We start from the raw sequence: 18,407 nt of genomic DNA, 5'->3' as shown, positions 1-18,407 counted from the left end.
GGCTAATGTTAGATGGATCTAGGCAGAAAGCAGGGAGTACCAGAGAAATGTCTATCTGCACTTCATTGATTATGCAAAGGCGTTTGATTGTGTGGATTATAACAAACTGTGGCTGATTCTGAGAAGAATGGGAATCCCAGAACACTTGATCATGCTAATGTGAAACTTATACTTGAACCAAGAGGCGATTGTCAGAACAGAGCAAGGAAACACTGCATGGTTCAAAATTGGGAAGGGTGTATGCCAGGGATGTGTCCTATCTCCATACCTTCTCAACCTGTATGCAGAACAGATCATCAGGGAGGCTGGGCTCTATGAGGAGAAATGTGGCATCAGGATTGGTGGAAGACCCATAAACAATCTGCGTTATGCAGATGGCACAACCCTGCTTGCTGAAACTGAGGAGGACCTGAAGCGCTTGCTGCAGAGTGTCAAGGACTGCAGCCTACAGTATGGATTGAGGCTCAATGTCAAGAAGACAAAGATTCTCACCACTGGACCAATTGGCAGCATCAGGATGGATGGTGAAGAGATTGAGATTGTTCACAGCTTTAGTTTGCTTGGCTCCACAATCAACACTCTTGGCACCAGCAGCCAGGAAATTAAAAGACATATTGCCATAGGAAAGTCTGCGGTTAGGGACCTCTCTAAAGTACTCAAGAGCAACGGTGTGTTTCTGGAGACAAAGGTGAGTCTGGTTTTCTCTCATATACATGTTTTATCCTCATGGGATAGAGTTATAGAGCTAACTACAGAAGTCTGTGTCACATGGAAGACTCTTACTGCTAAGAAAACAACATTCAACCCAGCAAGCCTAGCTGTGACTGGTAACTGCTTCACCAAAAAGAGAGCTCACTGAGAAGGCAAGTCAATTGGGATCATTTTCAGGACAGTCACTACCACCCAGACTAGCATCTGCAAGCCCTGAAATATGGACTGTTATGACACTTGGTGAATTACTTCTGACATATTTAACTATGCAACAACAAGACTTGCAAGTGCATAACCGTATCATTCCCCTGGGTAAGCTGCCTGTGTGTTCCAAAAATAATGAAATCTAAAATAAACATCAGCTGTGAATTAGGAAGTTGTAATCCCTCTAAGGGGGCTCCAGTGATGTCAGAAACCACTAGAGTAAAGCTAATATCACCAAAGGATCCCAGATGACCTTACAGGCCTAGGACTCCACAGAAGTCTCCACTGCAGAATATGGCTCCAGGGAGGAAACCTTTTCCTCTGGGTTTACCCTTCTTTGTCCCTGCTAAGACCTCTCTTTCTAGTTCTCTTCTTCCAAAGCTTTCTAAAAAAATCACACTTATTAATGCTCTTCTAAATATAGGTGCTTTTTAAGTAGCTAAATTGTCAGTTAGAAGTTTATTTCCCACCTCAAATACCCTACGCCCTACTTATGGACAGTAATCTATGAATTACATATATACTTCATTAGCAAACAATCACTATACTTCTGATACTTATTGTTGTTATTGTGTTAGGTCAACATTTAGAAGAAAATCTATTTGGGACAAGGGTCTTGAAGCAGATCTTCAGAAGAAATATTTGAGATACAACGTCAAAGTATACTAAGGCAGCTGCAAGCTATACAGTAGATTCCAGGACACAACAGACCTAGTAGAAGCAGAACTTCCCCAGAGGGCTTTCTTGTCTTCAATGTTTATAGAAAGGCGATACCCTGGTGGCATAGTGCATTAAATGCTGGGCTACCAACCACAAGGTTAATAGTTTGAACCCACTATCTGTAGCTCCAATGGAAAAAAATGATACAGTCTGCTAACTTTATGATTTATAGCCTTGGAAACCCAGTACAGGGTTGGTCACCATGAGTCAGAATGGACTCCAAGACAGTGGGTTGGGGTGGGTTTTGCAGTAGTCTTTATAGGAACCATTGTCTTCAAACACTGTCAACCTGGAAACATTATCCTGAAACTTCAGAGAATTAAAATTTTGCTTTCTCAGACAAGTAAATAAAACTGTATTACTGTTAGGAAGAGAGTAAGGGTTTTAGAAGCCATGTTAAAGTAATGTCATTATGGGAGGGTAGGTGGATATATAAAGTATTTAACATATCTTCCTAAAGGTGGCATATTTCAATTTTAAAATGTAAGTACAAAAGTAAAGTTAAATTCCAAGTACTGATATCTGTGAAAAAGGGAGTTCTGGAGGCATAGTGGTTAAAGGGATGAGCTACCAATTCAAAAGAAGGTGGGTTGATTCCACCATCTGCTCCTCAGAAAAATAATGGACAATCTTCTCCTGTGCAGTTTACAGACTCTGAAAATCTGCTGGAGGCTCAGCGATGAGTTGGTTCTGATTTGAGGGCAATGAGTTGTTCGTCGAGTATCTGTGAAGCCCAGTGTCATATACCTGATATGTGCTTTTCTCCTCAAAAATGCTTCTTTAAAAAAAAGGCTGTAAAACCAATCACATAAAATTAAATTTCGTTAGAATGCTTACATTTCTAAATAGTTGTCTCAAACTATATTCTCTTTCTTTTATGTGAAGTGCTTAGGACAATGAAAGGCATCTAATCACAAAAACAAAAAAACAAGCCCTCTGTCCTCAAGTCAATTCTGGCTCATGGAGACCCTCTAGGGGAGGATGAAACTGTCTAGTAAAGTTTCCAAGGCTGTAAAACTTTGTAAAAGCAAGCTAAAACTTTTTTCTCCCATGGAGCACCTGGTGACCTCTGTCAACAGGTATGCTGTTCAACCATTGTGTTAGTACTGTTTGACAACAATCCAGCACATCCTATATATGTGTTCTTTTTCACTCATCATTTATTAGTTCATGCATTCATTTATCTATACTCCAACTGGAGACTCTATACTACATCATAAAGACACAGTATTTTTAGCACAAACACACACTCATAGACAGATAATACACACATTGCCCAAGCATGATGCCCTCCTAATCTCTGACTAACACCCAATTGACGTGTTTAAGTCATTTGTCTTTCTTGCATGAGGCACAGAAGTTCTGTTTCCCTAGACCATTAGCATATTAATATTGTGATAAACATATTCAGAGTCCTACCCACAATGAACCATATTCTCCACAAGTACTACAACTCTTAACCACACTTGTCTATTACCTAAGAATGCCAAGAAGATTTTGTTTTTAAATACTCAGTAAAAAAAAATAAATAAAAGCTCTAGATGCCTCATGATTTAGAAATACAGTCTGTGTGTCTTCCAAGATCATCAGATTTCAAAGCAATTTGTTTGAAAGCAGGCCATGGGATTTTTATCTTACTCAACTTGTTTGGAAATCTAAATTGGAAAACGAATGCTAACACTATGTATAATCACAGTTAACGTGGTGAGTTTCATTCACGTACAAAAAATTAAGTGAAACCCCTGAAGATCTTACTTGAGCAGTAAGATAGTGCTGTGTTAGAGATGTTACACCATCGAGAGAATTTAACTTGTTGGCTTCCTGAAAACTTCCTGACTAGGGCAAATTTGAAACAAGAAGTCTTAATACACCCCATTGCATGATCACATGCCATATCTACGTCATAAAACCTAGTGGTTAAAGTGAGAGGGAAAGATTTGTATTCTTCAGAAACTCTAAATTTTGCAGTGAAGAATAAAATACAAAAGGCTGGTACCATCAAAGGGTTTAAAATATTTACATTATTGTTTTATGGTAAAGTAAAAAAGGTTAGTCCACCATAATCAGAAATTTCTGAGCAAACTGCTGGGTCTGCCAGAGCCTTGCAGTGGGGCTCTGTGTCTCTCTAGCTGTAGGTAAAACACCAATGTCTACCTACTCACTCAACAGGTTAAAGTGCAGAGAAAGTATGATATGTGGAGTAATAGTAATGCTAGGAAATACCTGTGATGCTACAGCTAACAGTCCTTTGGGAACTTTTGTTGTCTGTGTATGTGTGTTTGTTTGATTTTCCTAATGAAACTAAGTGGGATAAAACCTTGGATGGCTTCCCATATCTTACGCTAACACCACGCAATGTTTTTGTTGTCATACATCTAATGCCTAATCATATATTCCTTTCAGACAGTTCTTCCCCTCATCTGCTCTTATGTAGTGTTTGTTGTCTATCCACTCCTGTTCTATCTTTCCCCTGCCCCATCTGTCCTATTTTATAACAGTGGTGTTAAGACTATCTGTCCTTTGGTGACTGAGATATTTATTGGGAAATCACATTGATTTTATTTGTATCTATGCCCAAAATAAGTTAGAAATACAGTAGAAAGCAGGAGTAGGAAATGGGAGTGATTTTTTTTTTTTAGTGTCTTTATCAGAAAGCGTCAGGATATGGGCCCTCATTATTCCAAACACCAATGTTGTGTGGTAGCTATTAATGGACAAATTTTACAGATGAAGAAGTGGAAGCCTAGAGACTCATCTATAGTTAAGTAGGAAGTTCATGGTAGAAGCACGACAGAACACTGTAGTCTGAGTCCAGTATCATTCCTAATATCCTTAAATTTAAATGAAGTTTCATGGCCCCCCCAAAAATCCCCCAATTTCTACTAGCAAATGACCTAGCAGTTTGAGTCTATTCATTCTGTTAAAATGATTGTACTCGAAGTCCTCGGAGAACACAGCTTGAATTTCTTGGCTATCCAAGGTAGCCTGTATCTCCCAAGCCTTCCAAAATTAAAATAGTGGAGAAAACAGAGACTCCCCCCACCCCCCACTACCCTAAGAAAGGGGGATGTTGGAGTAAAGACAACACAATAGAGAATAAAAATGCAGCGACAGTAGAGTATATATTCTGAGTAAAAATGTTCACACCCGCGCAAATCTCCGCTTTCCTGGAGGAAGCCAGCAACAGGCTCTCACAGCCACAATGTGTAATGATACTAGTTTCTGTTTCTCTTGTCAAATGGGATTCAGTCTCTGAAATATGCCTAGCAAAATTGCAGAATTTAGTTTCGTGATTAACGAGCTAAAATTCCATTTTATTTCTTAAATGTGTTGAGGATTCATCCTGTGGTCTTCCCCCGTCTTGATGATTAAAGTTGCTGCACAGCACATCTGGTAAGAGGCACAGCTCTCTCTGGGTGGTGCCTTTCCTCTTCTCCCTCAGAAATGGGCAATCTGAGGAACTGCAGGGACTTTTATTGGGCAAGTGTGGCTTTTACTCTTCAAAGAGTAAAAGTTTCCCCTTTCTCCTGAGGAAAGAGATTAATTAGGAAGATCTATTTCATTGCTACTTTCAGATTTTAATTCTAACAAGTGATATTCTATCACTTGTTAACACTTTTTCCTGAATGAAACATTTGTATTCTACCATGAATGTTGCAATGTCAATTTGTCTGGGAATGATTTTTAAATGTACACCACAATAACAATTCACATTTTCTCTGTAATTATCACGTTAAATAATTAGCTAAGATCCTGCAGGCCTTCTTATCTGGAGTAATTTGTCCTCTTTGATTTTTTTCAGGGATAAAATCCCTTTGTCAAAACTCACTATTATGTCCTAGAATATATCCCTATTCCACCTCATCATCATTCTACATAGCAGAGAGAAGCAAACATCACTTGCCTTTGTTTTACCACAAAAAGCACGCTCCGTTCTTGAAACATTTAATGAAAGAAAATTCAAGATGCAGTCATCCACAGTAACGGAAAAATTGTAATCTCCTACAATATTTTCGTCTTACCTCACTTTACTGAGCTCTTCCTTGAAAACTCACATAAGAACTACATTTCGAGCAAAAGATCTCTAACTACGGTCTGGGAAGGTCCATTAGGTACTTTGCAGACCTTTCCAATTTAAAAAAAAAAAAAAAGGAGACATGTGCTCATGTCTAGGGAAGGCTCCCAGCTAGAACAAGCAAAAAAAAAAGGAAATTGTTTACGTGGAAGGATTTTGCTGCTTAAAATACACTTACTGGGCCTGTTGATGCCGGAAAAGTACTAGGATGCTCCAGCTCACAATCCCTGGGGAACTTTTGTTTGTTGTTTGTGTACATGTTTGTTTGATTATCGTGATGAGACTAAGTAGAATCAATGTCTGCATGTCTCACTAGGAAAGGACACACAAGTGGATTTAAAAGCTCCTCCCTTGAGTTAAAATAAAAAAATTAGAAATCCAGAATATTAATACAATGTAATCCAATGTAATCCAAAAGTGTGTAAGAAAGAAAATATGTAAAAGCAAAATATTAGCTAAGGTGGCTAAATCTGGGTGATTTTACATTGTCATTAAAAAAAACAAATAGACAACTTTTTCTTTTTATCTGGTTTACTTATAAATTCTGTATACATTGTTTTTCATACGGGATCTTTCCCATTTATTTAACCTACCCCTCCTTCAGCCCATCAAATTGTATGACTCTATGATCATTATCTAACTTGAGAGGGACTGCAAAGCATTATGCTAAGTGAACTAATTCAGTTCCATAAGGTCAAATACTGTATAAGACCATGATTGCAGGAATAGATAACTAGTAAAACATATATGAGGATCTAAGGAGGGGTGTGGGAGAGCAGAGGAGTGAGGCTGGGTGAGGGGAGTAATCATAGTGTCATTTAATTTTTAATGTAAAATAATGTCTTTTCTGAAATGAGTATGAATTGTACTTTAATAGTGCTCTTAAACTTTTAAAAAATATCTTACTCATAGAAATTACAACACTATTACTATTACACTATTTTTAAAAAATTCCAAATAACTGATTTTTTTGCTCAGTGTACTATGTGTTACATAATAAACCAATTATTTTTTAAATTATAGTTTTTAACACTATTAGAGTTCCCTATTATTAAATATTAACAAGCACAAAATGCTTGGAAAATAATTAAGGAGTATTTTATGGAGGCATAGTTTATTTTTAGAGTAAGCACTGAAGAAGGATTTGTTAAATCTGGGATGAAAGCGGGGTGTGTCTTTAAAAAAAGTGAAACACATATGGGGATCCAAGAAGGAAAAGGGTGGGTGCAGAGGAGTGAGGATGAAGAGGGGCAAAACCATAGGGTAGCACAATTTGGTAAGTAGAAGGAGGAAGTCAAGGAAAAGGGAAAGATCCAGTGAGGGCCTGAAAAGACAGTAATGGTGGGCATAGTCTAATGATGATTAACATTATAAAATATGGGAACAATTGTATGAAACACAATGTGAATAAAGAATAGTGTGAAACACAATGTATATATGAACTTTGTAAGGAAATGAAAAATGAAAGTATAAAATGAAAAATAAAATCTAAAATTAACTAAAAAGCCCTAAGTAGGAATATTTCAGATAAGAAGTTCTAGAGACAGAGTGCAAAGCAGGTAGAGGAATATACTAACCTAGCATCTTGGTGAACAAGAGGGGAAAAGTTGGGGTCATAACCTGTGTACATGTAAAAATAGATTACAGACAATAAATATAACATTAAAAAAAGCAAACAGAGTAAATAATTTGTCCTGAATGTAGCAGAGAACAAAAAACATTGTAAGTTCTGAAGAAAAGGAAAACCATTTTAACTTACTAAGAAAGAAATGCTCTTCCTGAAGAATATGTTATTTGGGGAGAAACTAGAAAAAGTGGGGATAATGAACACTGCATTGGAACAGATGAAGAACTGTTTAAAGGCATTATTTGAATGACAATAGTCCAGAATAAGAGGTGCATCACGGAGTAGATTGAGGGAGGTGGAGAGGGAGAAGAGAAGAAATTGTGCAAAATGTATGAATTTTTTCCCCCCCTACAAAGTGAACTGAGGGGGTAGGGATGAAAATGTGTAACAATGAATGCATGAAAATCTACTTTTTCTGTAAACTTTCATTAAAATTAAAATTTAAAAACAAGACTACATTCTCATTCATCATTCATTCTCTCAACAAGAAATGTTAGATGCATCTATTGTGTTTACTCTTAACATTGCCTACACATACAGGGGGACAAGTCTGGTTGCAGACAAACCCAAGAGGCTGCTATAGCAGGTCATGCAAGATACAATGGACATTTAAAAATTGGATTACTTGAAAGTGACTTTAGAAAGCAAGTTTGTTGAGACTTCAAGATGGACCAGACAAAGGCATAATAATAGGAAGGCATTGAAGATGAGTCTGAAATCTCTAGGGTTTGTTTGCACTCGGATGTTGCCAGTCAGGAAAACAGAGAAAGCTCTAAGAGAATGAAGGAGCCCTCCTGAGACACAAAGGTTAGCCACTCAGCTGTTAACACAAAGTCTGCCAGTTTGCTCTAATAAAGATTACAGACTAGGAAACTCTGTGGGCTGGCAGTTCTACTGTGCATGAGGTTGTTTGTAGTGAATCAAAATCAACTCTATTGTATCTAACAAATAAGAAGATCAGACTAGGGAAAGGGACCTTATTTCCATTTTTCATCCTTTCTGATGTTGATGTTTAAATGGCAATATCAACTAGGTAACTGCATACATGGTTCTTTAACTGCAAGAGGAGCCTATTAACTATAAATTGGGAATCATGACTCTGTGGATGGCTACTGAAATGCTAGAAGTAGGTGAGAACCTAGGTAAGCTCTCCTTGTCAAAGAATATAAAGTGTGAAGGGGAAGAGAGGGAGCCTAAGACTGAAGCTAGGTTGAAGAGGGAATCAAGCAAAAATGGAGTAAGTGTTCACTCTGGCAAGTACTACTGAGTAAACAGGTTAGCAGCTGTCCTAATGCTGTATGACAGCTGCATTCTCATCTGGTATTTGGGGAGAAGTAGTTTGTCTGAAACAGAAGAGGACATAATGTGTGTGTCCTTACTTAATACCACTTCCTAGTCTACTGTAATGGTTGCATATGCTAATATCATTGCCCTCTTGTAGAAATCTACTCACAGCTGACCCTCCGTTGGGTTTCCAAAGCAACAAATTGCATGGGAGGGAAATGCCCACTTTCCTTCTTGGAGCATCCAGTGGTTTTAAACTGCCAGAGAGGCTTGACTTCTTGTTTAACAGCCCAATTCCCTAAAGCGTAGGCCACTGTTGTGATTGTCATCGGAACAGACCCATAGCTGACCCTCCAGCGGGTTTTCAGAAGCAGTTAATCACACAATGCTTAGGTATAAAAGTCTAGAGTCCATATCTATTTTCATTGGAATAGTCAACCTTATGTTCAGCCAGTTCAATCCAGGAGGTCCTTTTGCAGACTAGCCCTGAATTTACGTGCAAATGTACGCTGGAAATCTGAGAAAATGTGGCTCTCTGTAAGTATCTAAATGCTGGCTAGGCCTCACACTTTGCCCATAGTAAAACTGATTGGATTTAGCAGATCCTGGCTCAAATGTTGATTAAGTTGCACCCCTTGGCCTTTAGCTGCATATCTGAATCCTCTTTGAAAAGATTTGGCCTCTCTATATACATTTAAAATACTGAGAGAAAACTCATCTGTTTTTATGATTATTTATAACTATACAATTTTCCGGCACTGTGAGGTCCTTTAAAATATAGTGGCATGACTGATGATGAGAAATTAAGTGAATGAGGTGGATGTTCTTACTCTGAGGCAAACATTTTGGGGAAAAGTAATTTCCCTCACAGTTTTGGCTTCATGCTTCTGTTTCCAGTGATCACCTAAGCTCAGACTCTTTTGGAAGGTGCATACTAACCATCACTTAAGAAGGTACAGCTAACATGCTGAGCTCCTAACCAAAAAGGCTAGAGGTTCAAATCCACCAAGACCATCATCAAAAGAAAGGCCTGGAGGGTTGCTTATGAAAAAGCAGCCACTGAAAATTCTATGGAACACAGCTTTACTCTGACCTACTTGAGTCACAGCTGACCCCACTGGTTTTCTGCTAAGAAGACAAATCTTTCATTCTGCCAATTTCTTGTTCCCAGAGTCCCCTTGCCTGGTCAGTCTCTAGTGTTAGGGTGTGGTAAGGCTGACACACAGAATTCCAAGATTTAAACAGTCCAGGGTGCAGGAGTTAGGAATGTATCCTCATCTGTTCTGTAGGTCCCTTGAGAGCCTAGTGTATTAAAGGAAAACTCAACAGAAGCCAAGATATAGAGAGTTGGGAATGGCTTTAGCTCTTCAACTTGTTGGCACGTTTTAGATCTGGGGCAGATATTGGCCTTTCTTTAGAAGAAAGACACTTTTAAAAAAACCAAAACAACCACCACCAACAGAAAGCCCTCTTTGCCTTCCAGTTGACTCCAACTCTGAGGGACCCTCCTTGGCTGTAAAATCGAAAGGGAAGGAGACTGCTTCCTCCAGAAGAGTCACTAAGAGATTCAAACCAAAAGCTGCAAGCAGCCTTTAGATAAAGCCCAACTCCATAGGAACTAGGCTATGCAAGAATAACCCTAATCCAGAGCTTGTCTGATTTTCCGCATCACCAAGCTCTGCAGATGAGGGTTCTGAGCAGTTTTGCATCATCTCACTATTAGTAACACCCAGGCGTGCTACATAGCTGGCTATCTGCGTTTCCCGCAAACATCCCCACACACACGTGAACCATATTATCTATCCATCCATATATCCATCCAGGCCCTGAAGCGTCCTCATGCTTTTGGTATTTCTATCTTTTTTTATGGCATCTGCCAGGCTCTATCCTGCCAGAGTCCCAGGGGTTTCTGAGCGCAGAGCGAGGCACAGTCCCTGCTGGGAGGAAGGCGCCCCCTTTCGGTGGGAGGAGAGGAAGGAGCGCGCGCCTGAATGTGGCGCGCACGTTAACTCCCCACAAAGAGCCAGGTGCGCGGGGCCCAAGCGCCCGAAGCGCAGCGCGGAAAAGGGTGCGCATGTCTTGGGGATGTTTGCAACTTTGACCCGCATAAGTCTAAAAGCTAAAGTTCTTCATAGAATCCATTCCTCCTGCTCCTCACGCTCCAAAAAGGCAAGGAAAGCCTGACGTTGAACTTTATCATTAAAGTTAAGAAAATGTTCAATGGCTCACAAGCAGCCCATGAAAGCCCACAAAATGGGAAACAGAGGGCCCATCCTTTCTCATCACTACCTTGGGGATTAAAACTAAGAGGCATCTTTCAAATGTATTCCATCTTTCAAATGCCTTCCTCAGAGCTGTGCGTGAGCAATTGATAGTGGTAAAAATATCTATTTCTAGATAAATCCCAAAGTTCTTGAGAATAAGTTATCTCATTATGAGGCCCCGAGAAGGGTCCGGAAGTCTGGTCATAATTGGGGCCCCTATGCCTACTATTTAAAAAACGCGCAGACAACAGACTCCTTGAGATTCTGATTGTCTTCAAATTCTTCTGAGAAATCACTTGCTTGTGAGATTGATTTATGTTGGCATATATTCGTTCATAAAAATTTCCTTTTCCAGCCACTATTAGTGCTTCCCTGTCCCCAACTCCAAAATGGCCATGATCCTTCCAATAATGGGCTTACTGGCTAGAATGAGTGTGTGCGTGTGTGTGCGTGTGTGTGTGTGTGTGTGTGTGCCTGTGTGTGTATTTTTATATATTTTTTAGTTTGTTTGTTTGGTTTGATTTGGGTGTTTTTTTTTTTATCGAGAAAAATGGCTTCATCGCAAGAGCGAACGCATTCTTATAACAGCTAGTCTATGGAGCATCCTCAGTACAACCACTTCCTTGCGGCCACTGCCCTCAATTAAGCAAACAGAGCGACCACCACCCAGACCAGGGCGCAGACTCCTTCCTCCCCGGCTCCCCCACACGTGGAACGCGAACCCGCTGACCCGGAAACCCCCGTGACCTGCTGTCCCTGCTCAGCTTGCTCCGCGACGTATCGCCGCATTTACTGATCTAATAAGAAACAGAATTCAGAGAAAAGGGGATGGGGGACTGTGGCAATTTGTTGATATTGCTCTTCACTGTTACGAGATTGTTGGTCTTTGATTGATTGATTGTTGTTAGCCCCCCTCAACCAAGCTATTTGATTTTACAAGATCTAAATGCTCGTTGGTGCATAGCAATACTAACATCTGCATCCTTCTGGGCTGTTGAGACGCGATTTAAAGGACAGCCAAACGGTGGGAGAGGAACTAGGTCCCCGCAACTAATGAAAACAATTCCCCAGGGAACTTGCAGGGAGGCACACTCACTCGCAGGTAGTTTTGTAAATGTTTGGGCATGAAGTAGCCACAGGGAGTTAGTTGCCCTTTATCCAAATATTCCCTGCAAAGAGTCTTGTTGATTACATTTAAAAACAGGGTGGAAGATACTGAGAACCTACACTTTATTCTAGAGGGCGAGGTGATGGTATCATCCCTAACCTTTCCAATCCCTGTTAAAAAAAAAATAATAATTAATGAACCATGCTTAAACATCTCCCCAGACACACTCCTCCGGATATCTAAAGCTCTGCAGCTTTGCCTTCTCCGCCAGTTCTCAGGGGATAAAGAGAAATACACGTATTCCAAGCGGTCGAGAGCTGGCATGGCCGGGGCAGGAGGAGTGCGGGAGGCGTCCCGCGCACAGAGGCGGACAAGGCCCCAGGGCTCCGGGCCTGGTTCCTCCACGAAGCGACAGGATTCCTGGGAGGTTCTGGGTGAGCTTCAGTCTTGCAGTTTGCCTGGCCGATGGAAGAAGATTGCAAGGGAAATATAGCCCTTAAAACAAAATTCAAACTGAATCTCGGAGGTGAAAATCGATGGCGGGCACTTAGAATAATGTCCCGGCGTTGGAGTTGCTGGCAGGCAACTTGGGGGTTGCTCAGAGCTTTCATTCAATGGGATCTGGAAGTGGAGGAGGAAGGCACCTCTGCTTCTGAAGTTGTGCTATTTGGGCACGGGGGAGGGTGACATGTTGTCGGTTTGGGAGATGATTTATTCACCTTGTTGTAAAATCCAAAACGATGCCCCTGAGAAGACTAAGAAACTGCGGAGCCCCGTGTGAACGTCTTGCAGCCCGACGCCGCTGGTGCGCTGTGACCTGAGCGCGGCCTGAGGAAGGTCGCAGAGACAAAATGTAAGACCACCGACTGTCTAAGGCGCGCGAGATGGTTTCAACCTTGAAAAACGTAATGGGGACAGGGACACTCTGCCGGCCTAGGGTAAAGGATCTCGCTCCCACGACAGACTTGCATCCTGAGGAGTCCCAGATTTTGCAGGCCCCTATTTCCAATTTAGGTCTTCCCTCCCCCAAAGTGGCCAGAAGTCATTTCTTCAATTTCTTAAAAATACGCGATCACTCAGCCTCCTGCCTCTCTGTACATAAAAGAAAAATGGTTCACATACTCTTCTCTACTGTTGACAATAAGCAGTGGGGACTCAGGACATTCCCTAGTCCTGGATCCACCGTCCTCTCTAAAAGAGAAAAATGTCCAACTTGCCCTGCGATTTTTTTCTTTCCCCTGAAAATAAAATAATTGAGGTCAAAATTTAGGGGTGCCAAGAAAGATTGCCCAGGTGTGAAAGAGAGCTAAAGATGAAAATTCTGGTGTCTTCGCTAGTAGAGATGTGCGGATTCTAGGAAACTTTTATTATTCAAAGGTGCTCTGGTGGCTTAGAGTATCCTGTGCTGGACTGCTAACCAACAGGTTGGCAGTCTGAGTTCACTGAAAGTTTGCAAAACAAAGCTGCATGAGTGTGCTCCCATAAAGGATAGTCTTACAAAGTTTTGGGGCACTTCCACTCTGTCTTATAGGGTCACTGTGTGTCCACTGAAGGGAACTGGACCTGGCTTGGGTTTTTTGTTTTTGGGTTTGTTTTGTTTTGTTTTGTTTTTTATACATGCTGGTGCAAATTCCAAGACCTGTCCTCACCCTTGCTTCCCTGGGCGTTGCTTGAGCGAAAAGGACTTGTCTGGGCTGTGTCACATGGAGTGTGATGGGTGGTTTGTGCGGGCAGGTCCTTCATGCCGCCTTTACACCTCTCCTTTTGTGACAAATCAATTTCCCGCCCGCTGCTCTGCATTTGCGTCCAGCCATGGCCCTGAGGCCCAGCTGCGCTGGTGTGCACTTCGCACCCAGTTGTGAGCCTGTGCATGTATGCGCGCGCGTGTCTAATTGACTTTCCGTCTACCTTTTTATGACTACATGTGTTTCCAACAAAAGGTCTTATTAGGACAATCTGGTTTCACTAATTTAGAAGTTGGGAACGTGGAAGACAGGATTCCCCCCCCCCCTTCACTAAGAGTTTGCAGAAATTCAGATTAATAAATGGCAGCGGGATCCCCAAGCCTACGGTTGGTCTGCCGACTTTTATGACCTGTTCTTCTTTCCGCTCTCTGACTACCCCTGTCCACGCGCCTGACTACCCCTGTCCACGCGCCCTGTTCACACTCCACACTACCCTATTAGCCATTGGAGTCCTAAAAGTGTTAAAGCACTCTCCTCCCCTCCCCAAAACAAAACCACCACTAAACTTAATGTTAACCCAGAAGTTTGAGAAATGTACTGGGAGAATCAGTGCAAAGGTTAAGAAACCATTTTGTAGGGGCAGAAATGAAGAATGAATATCAAACAAGGGGGTGAATAATTTCTAGGGACATTGTGAGGTTAGCACCTAGAGGTCCTGCCTAATCTTTTTTCCCCTAAACCTGTCCAGTTCATAATTTTTAAATGTGCAAAGTTAAGATCTAACATTGATGTATAAGTGAAAGCTGTTTCACTAATTCAGCCCAAAAGAAAACTGACAAAAGACCAAGGATTTTAAAAAATGCTCCCAACTACGTGGAAGAATAAACACCTTGTTCTTCACGTCCCTCCATCTATTAGGGAGAATGCAAAGAGTTCCAAAGTGTTACCTCTACCCCTCCTGTACCCTAGACTGAGATCCCCTGGGCCATCTGATTCACAGTGGAATCTCAGCCCTCATGGCAAGTGGAGGCTCTGCAGCCCCACTGCTCCTGACTTCTAGTAGCTCAGGCGTCTTTCTGGACGACTGTTAATAGTGGCTTAGAACTGAGAGTGCGATCCACTGCAAGAGATTTATCAGGCTTGTCCTTGTCCTGGAGAAGGCGAAGGATATGGAGGAAACACTGTGAGATTCTAAAATCAGCAAATTATTTATCAGCAGACTAGGCTATCCCATCTCACCTCTCACTGAGGGTGTGTGTGTGTGTGTGTGTGTGTGTGTGTGTGTGTGTGTGTGAACTTTCATAGCTGCAAAGGCCAGTAACTTGTCCCCATCACTATCCTCTCTATCTGAAGCCTATGATCTCCTCCTGGAACTTCTTGTCTATCATCCAGCCACAGGTCTTCCTCTTGTTAGTGGCCCAAAGAATGGCCACAGTCTCAGTTCCCTTCAGGGTCTTCTCTGCCTGAAGTCTCTGCCTGGAAGTCTCACTTGTTTTCCCTTGTCTTCTCTTCCCCAGAGTCTCCCAATTCCTCTCAAGTATCAAACTAGCTGATTCACAGAATCTCATCCCTTTTTCTCTAAACACCTAATTCCCAACTCCTCCCTGGCCTTGATATCTCTTCTGCCCAGAGAAAGCAAGATACACTCTCTGGCCTGGAGTTCCCCCAAGAGTCTCTGGAGCCCCAGTGTCCACCCTGCCAACATGCATCAACTTTAAAGCCTCTACAGGGGTGCTCCCATGGGCTGTCCTCCATGGCTCAGCCTCTCTCCATGCCAACTAGGAGGCCAAAACAAAGTTCTGACTCTCTTCTCACAGCATCCACTAGAAGTTAAATGACTATGGTTGTCCACAGTCTTTCCTCAGTTCTGCAATATTTGTAGCCCATCACAGCCTCTTTGGGATACAAAGCAAGGCCAACATATCTTTCCTGCCCCACCCTGATATTCCATGCAGCGGTTTCTTTGGAATGGAGGGTACAGCCTACCTCTCGCCATTAGCCATGGGAAACAAGAGCTACAACCAACCAGGGAAGCTCTATCCTAGGCAAGTGGAGATTCACAACTTCCTAATCTCCATACTTTTTATGTTTTAAATGTTCCTTAGTCAAATGTCACAGATCACCATAATATGTTGGTTGTGCATTTTGTTAGTGCTCAAAGCACCTCTGCAAACATTGTTCAGTAGGCTCCTGGTATAAAAGCAGCCAAGCAGGCACCAGTCCCCTAAACAGGATGCCATGGGCCCTGAGCAAAGCCTTTACTGAGAGTTGGAAGACTCTGGGTCTACATTTCTCTGAGTGCCCTCCTTAGGAAAAGGCCAGCCCAGATCTCCTCTGTCATTCTGTGGATAAGGCCCTGGTCAATTTTTTGGTTCCAACACCAAAAAATTCCCAGGCCTGGACAAAGAACATTGAGGTGCAGATGACACTCTTCTTGAAAACAGGGTGCCCTTACTCCTGCTTCACCTTGTCCCCTGAGCTTTCTACCCCTCCCTCTGTGCAGGCCTTGTTTTCACTTGGTTTTGTGTCCGGTGGTGTGTTCTGTATGTTTGTTTAGTGAAAGTCTGAGGTTGACAATGTGATTTGGAAATCATAGAATCCCAGTGTGATCCCTAGTTGCACAGGTTCCTAAGTTGAAGACAAAGTAGCAGTTAGCAAATAACGGCCTGGAAAGTAATCAGCCTTCACTTTAGAACTTTCTGACAAGTTGAGACTTCACAGCCTCGCTGAGAGGAGGCAATATCTGTATTTACCCAAGTCCATATTAACTGGAATTAGCCAGGTGATAGGTCTGTTACAGACGCAGGGATGTGTAGATACAATTGAAATCACCTTTAAAAATACAGTAAGATTGAGACTGTGCTGGAACTTTCTCAGAAGTCTAGCGGCCAAGGGCGAGAGCTCCTGGAATCTCATATCCAGACTGTACATCTGAACCCCTGTTTCCACTGCGCACCTACAAAGGGGCAGAATCATTCAAGGCAGTAGATGGAGTTTTATTCACCCCTAAAGTACACTCCCTTCGCTTCCCAAGTCAATCACGCTTTGTCTCTGCTGGGGTGCCTCAACCCCACTGCAGGTGGGGACAACAGCGGAGGCCCGAGCGCAGCGCAGGCGGCGTGGCTCGGGTTTTGGCTCTTTCGCTCGGCCTTTGGCTCCTGGGCCCTGAGCGCAGGCTAAGCGGTGCCTGCGGGGATCCTGTTGCCGTGCGGGCGCCTGTGCGCCCTCGACCCACGCACGCGACCTCCTGACTCAACTCTTTAACTCGCTGCCTTACCAAATTGGCAGGCTCCTACGGTTCGCGCCCTGGTGGGACCAGTTTCCCAGCCTTGTCTGTACCCCTGTGTGCGCAGGAGGAGGCGACAGCTGCGCTCGCCTGGGACAGAGAGGCAGCCGTGTTGGCTTCGGCGAAGCTTGGGACCCCGACTCCGGGGCCGAGCAGCGGCTCCCCGGCCTCCTTCCTGCGCGCAGGGGGCGCAGCCTTCTCTTTTCCTTCATTCTCGCCTCCAGTACCCGGAGTCGTCAGTTTTCCTGGCCCCCTCAACTTTCCTCTTCGACCCGGGCGGGCTCTCGGGCCTCGCTCTCGGGTACCACCCCCACCCCAACCCCCTGGCGGGCATGCGCCCCTTACTCACTGTCCTGCTGCGGAGTGTCGCTGCCGCTGGTGAGCCCCGGCGACTCGAGCAGGCTCCGGCCCGCCTCGCCCACGCTCTCGTCCGCCTGCGCCGCCACCATGTCCCTGGCTTCTTCCAGGTCTAGCAGGTGACTGACGGAGAAGTTCTTTTTGGCCTGCAGGGTGTCGAGGTTGCCCGGGCTGTCCAAGCGGCCGCCCAGAGCCGGCTGCCGCTCCAGAACGTGCCCGTAGCTGGAGGTCATGGTCTCCCCCTCCGATCCCACCCACCCCCCTCTTCCCGCTCGAATCAACACCAAACGCTGTGGGCGCGAGGGGGGAGAGGAACCAAGTGGGGAAGAGAAAGGGGGGAGTGGAGAGAGAGAGAGAGAGAGAGAGAGAAGAGAAGAGAAGAGAAGAGAAGAGAAGAGAAGAGAAGGGAAGAGAGGAGAGAGAGAGAAGAGAGAGGAGAGAGAGGAGAGGAGGGGAAGGCAAAAAAAAAAAGTGAAAAACAGGGCGGGGGACCCCCTTTCTGAAGGACAGAGCCTTTTGCACCAGCAGCCTCCACAGCCTCAGTGGCTTTCCTGAGGCCAAGCCCGGCGCGGTCCAAAGAGATAATCCACACCAAAAAACAGAATTAAGAAGTCACCCTATGTTCAAGTCAGGAGAAAAAATGCCTTCCAGCTCTCCAAGAGCGTCCACACGCACACACTAAAAATAATAATAAGGGGGAGAGAGGGGAGGGGAGGCCAGCAGGGCGGGGGAGTTAGGCAAACAGAAGAAGAGAAGAAGGGGTGGGAGAGAAGAATCAAAGTGGGTTTTTAAAAAAGGTTAAAAAAGTTATTCCCAGGCAAGAGTTCAAGCACCAACAGAAGAAGGCTTGTTCCAGCTTTAAAACATCTTCAAGAAAACGTGTTCCCCCCTCTCGGCACTCCTGTGGATTCTCAGGAGTGACTAAGGTTTCAGGAGGAGAGGGTGATGTCTTGCAGATGTACTGGAGTGCAGGATTCTCACTTTACTTTTCGTAAGGAATTAAAAAAAAAAAAAAAATAGGGCTTCAAGAGTCCGGAGGAGGGTGGTGGTGGGTTTCCCCCTTTCCCTTCTCTCTCTCTCCCCCTC

The 18,407-nt window shown here is 43.4% G+C and overlaps 1 protein-coding gene across 2 annotated transcripts in view; it reads right to left on the bottom strand.

Annotated features, from left to right (window-relative positions):
- PRRX1 (paired related homeobox 1) overlaps positions 1-17,595 on the bottom strand; it is a 97,574-nt gene extending 79,979 nt beyond the window's left edge. Inside the window, exon 1 of one of the 2 annotated variants that reach the window (XM_006887419.1) lies at positions 17,314-17,595. In XM_006887419.1, coding sequence (XP_006887481.1) covers positions 17,314-17,554 — 241 coding nt within the window. In that variant the 5' untranslated portion in view covers positions 17,555-17,595. The remainder of the gene's footprint in view (positions 1-17,313) is intronic. The other variant, XM_006887420.1, reaches the window with a different exon arrangement.
- Positions 17,596-18,407: the final 812 nt, after the last annotated feature.

The sequence above is a fragment of the Elephantulus edwardii genome, unplaced genomic scaffold (genome assembly GCF_000299155.1).
Source record: "Elephantulus edwardii isolate Elephantulus edwardi_28Jun2011 unplaced genomic scaffold, EleEdw1.0 scaffold00057, whole genome shotgun sequence".
Classification (NCBI taxonomy): domain Eukaryota; kingdom Metazoa; phylum Chordata; class Mammalia; order Macroscelidea; family Macroscelididae; genus Elephantulus; species Elephantulus edwardii.
The sequence above is the reverse complement of the archived record's forward strand: the minus strand, read 5'-3'. Positions and strand labels throughout refer to the sequence as shown.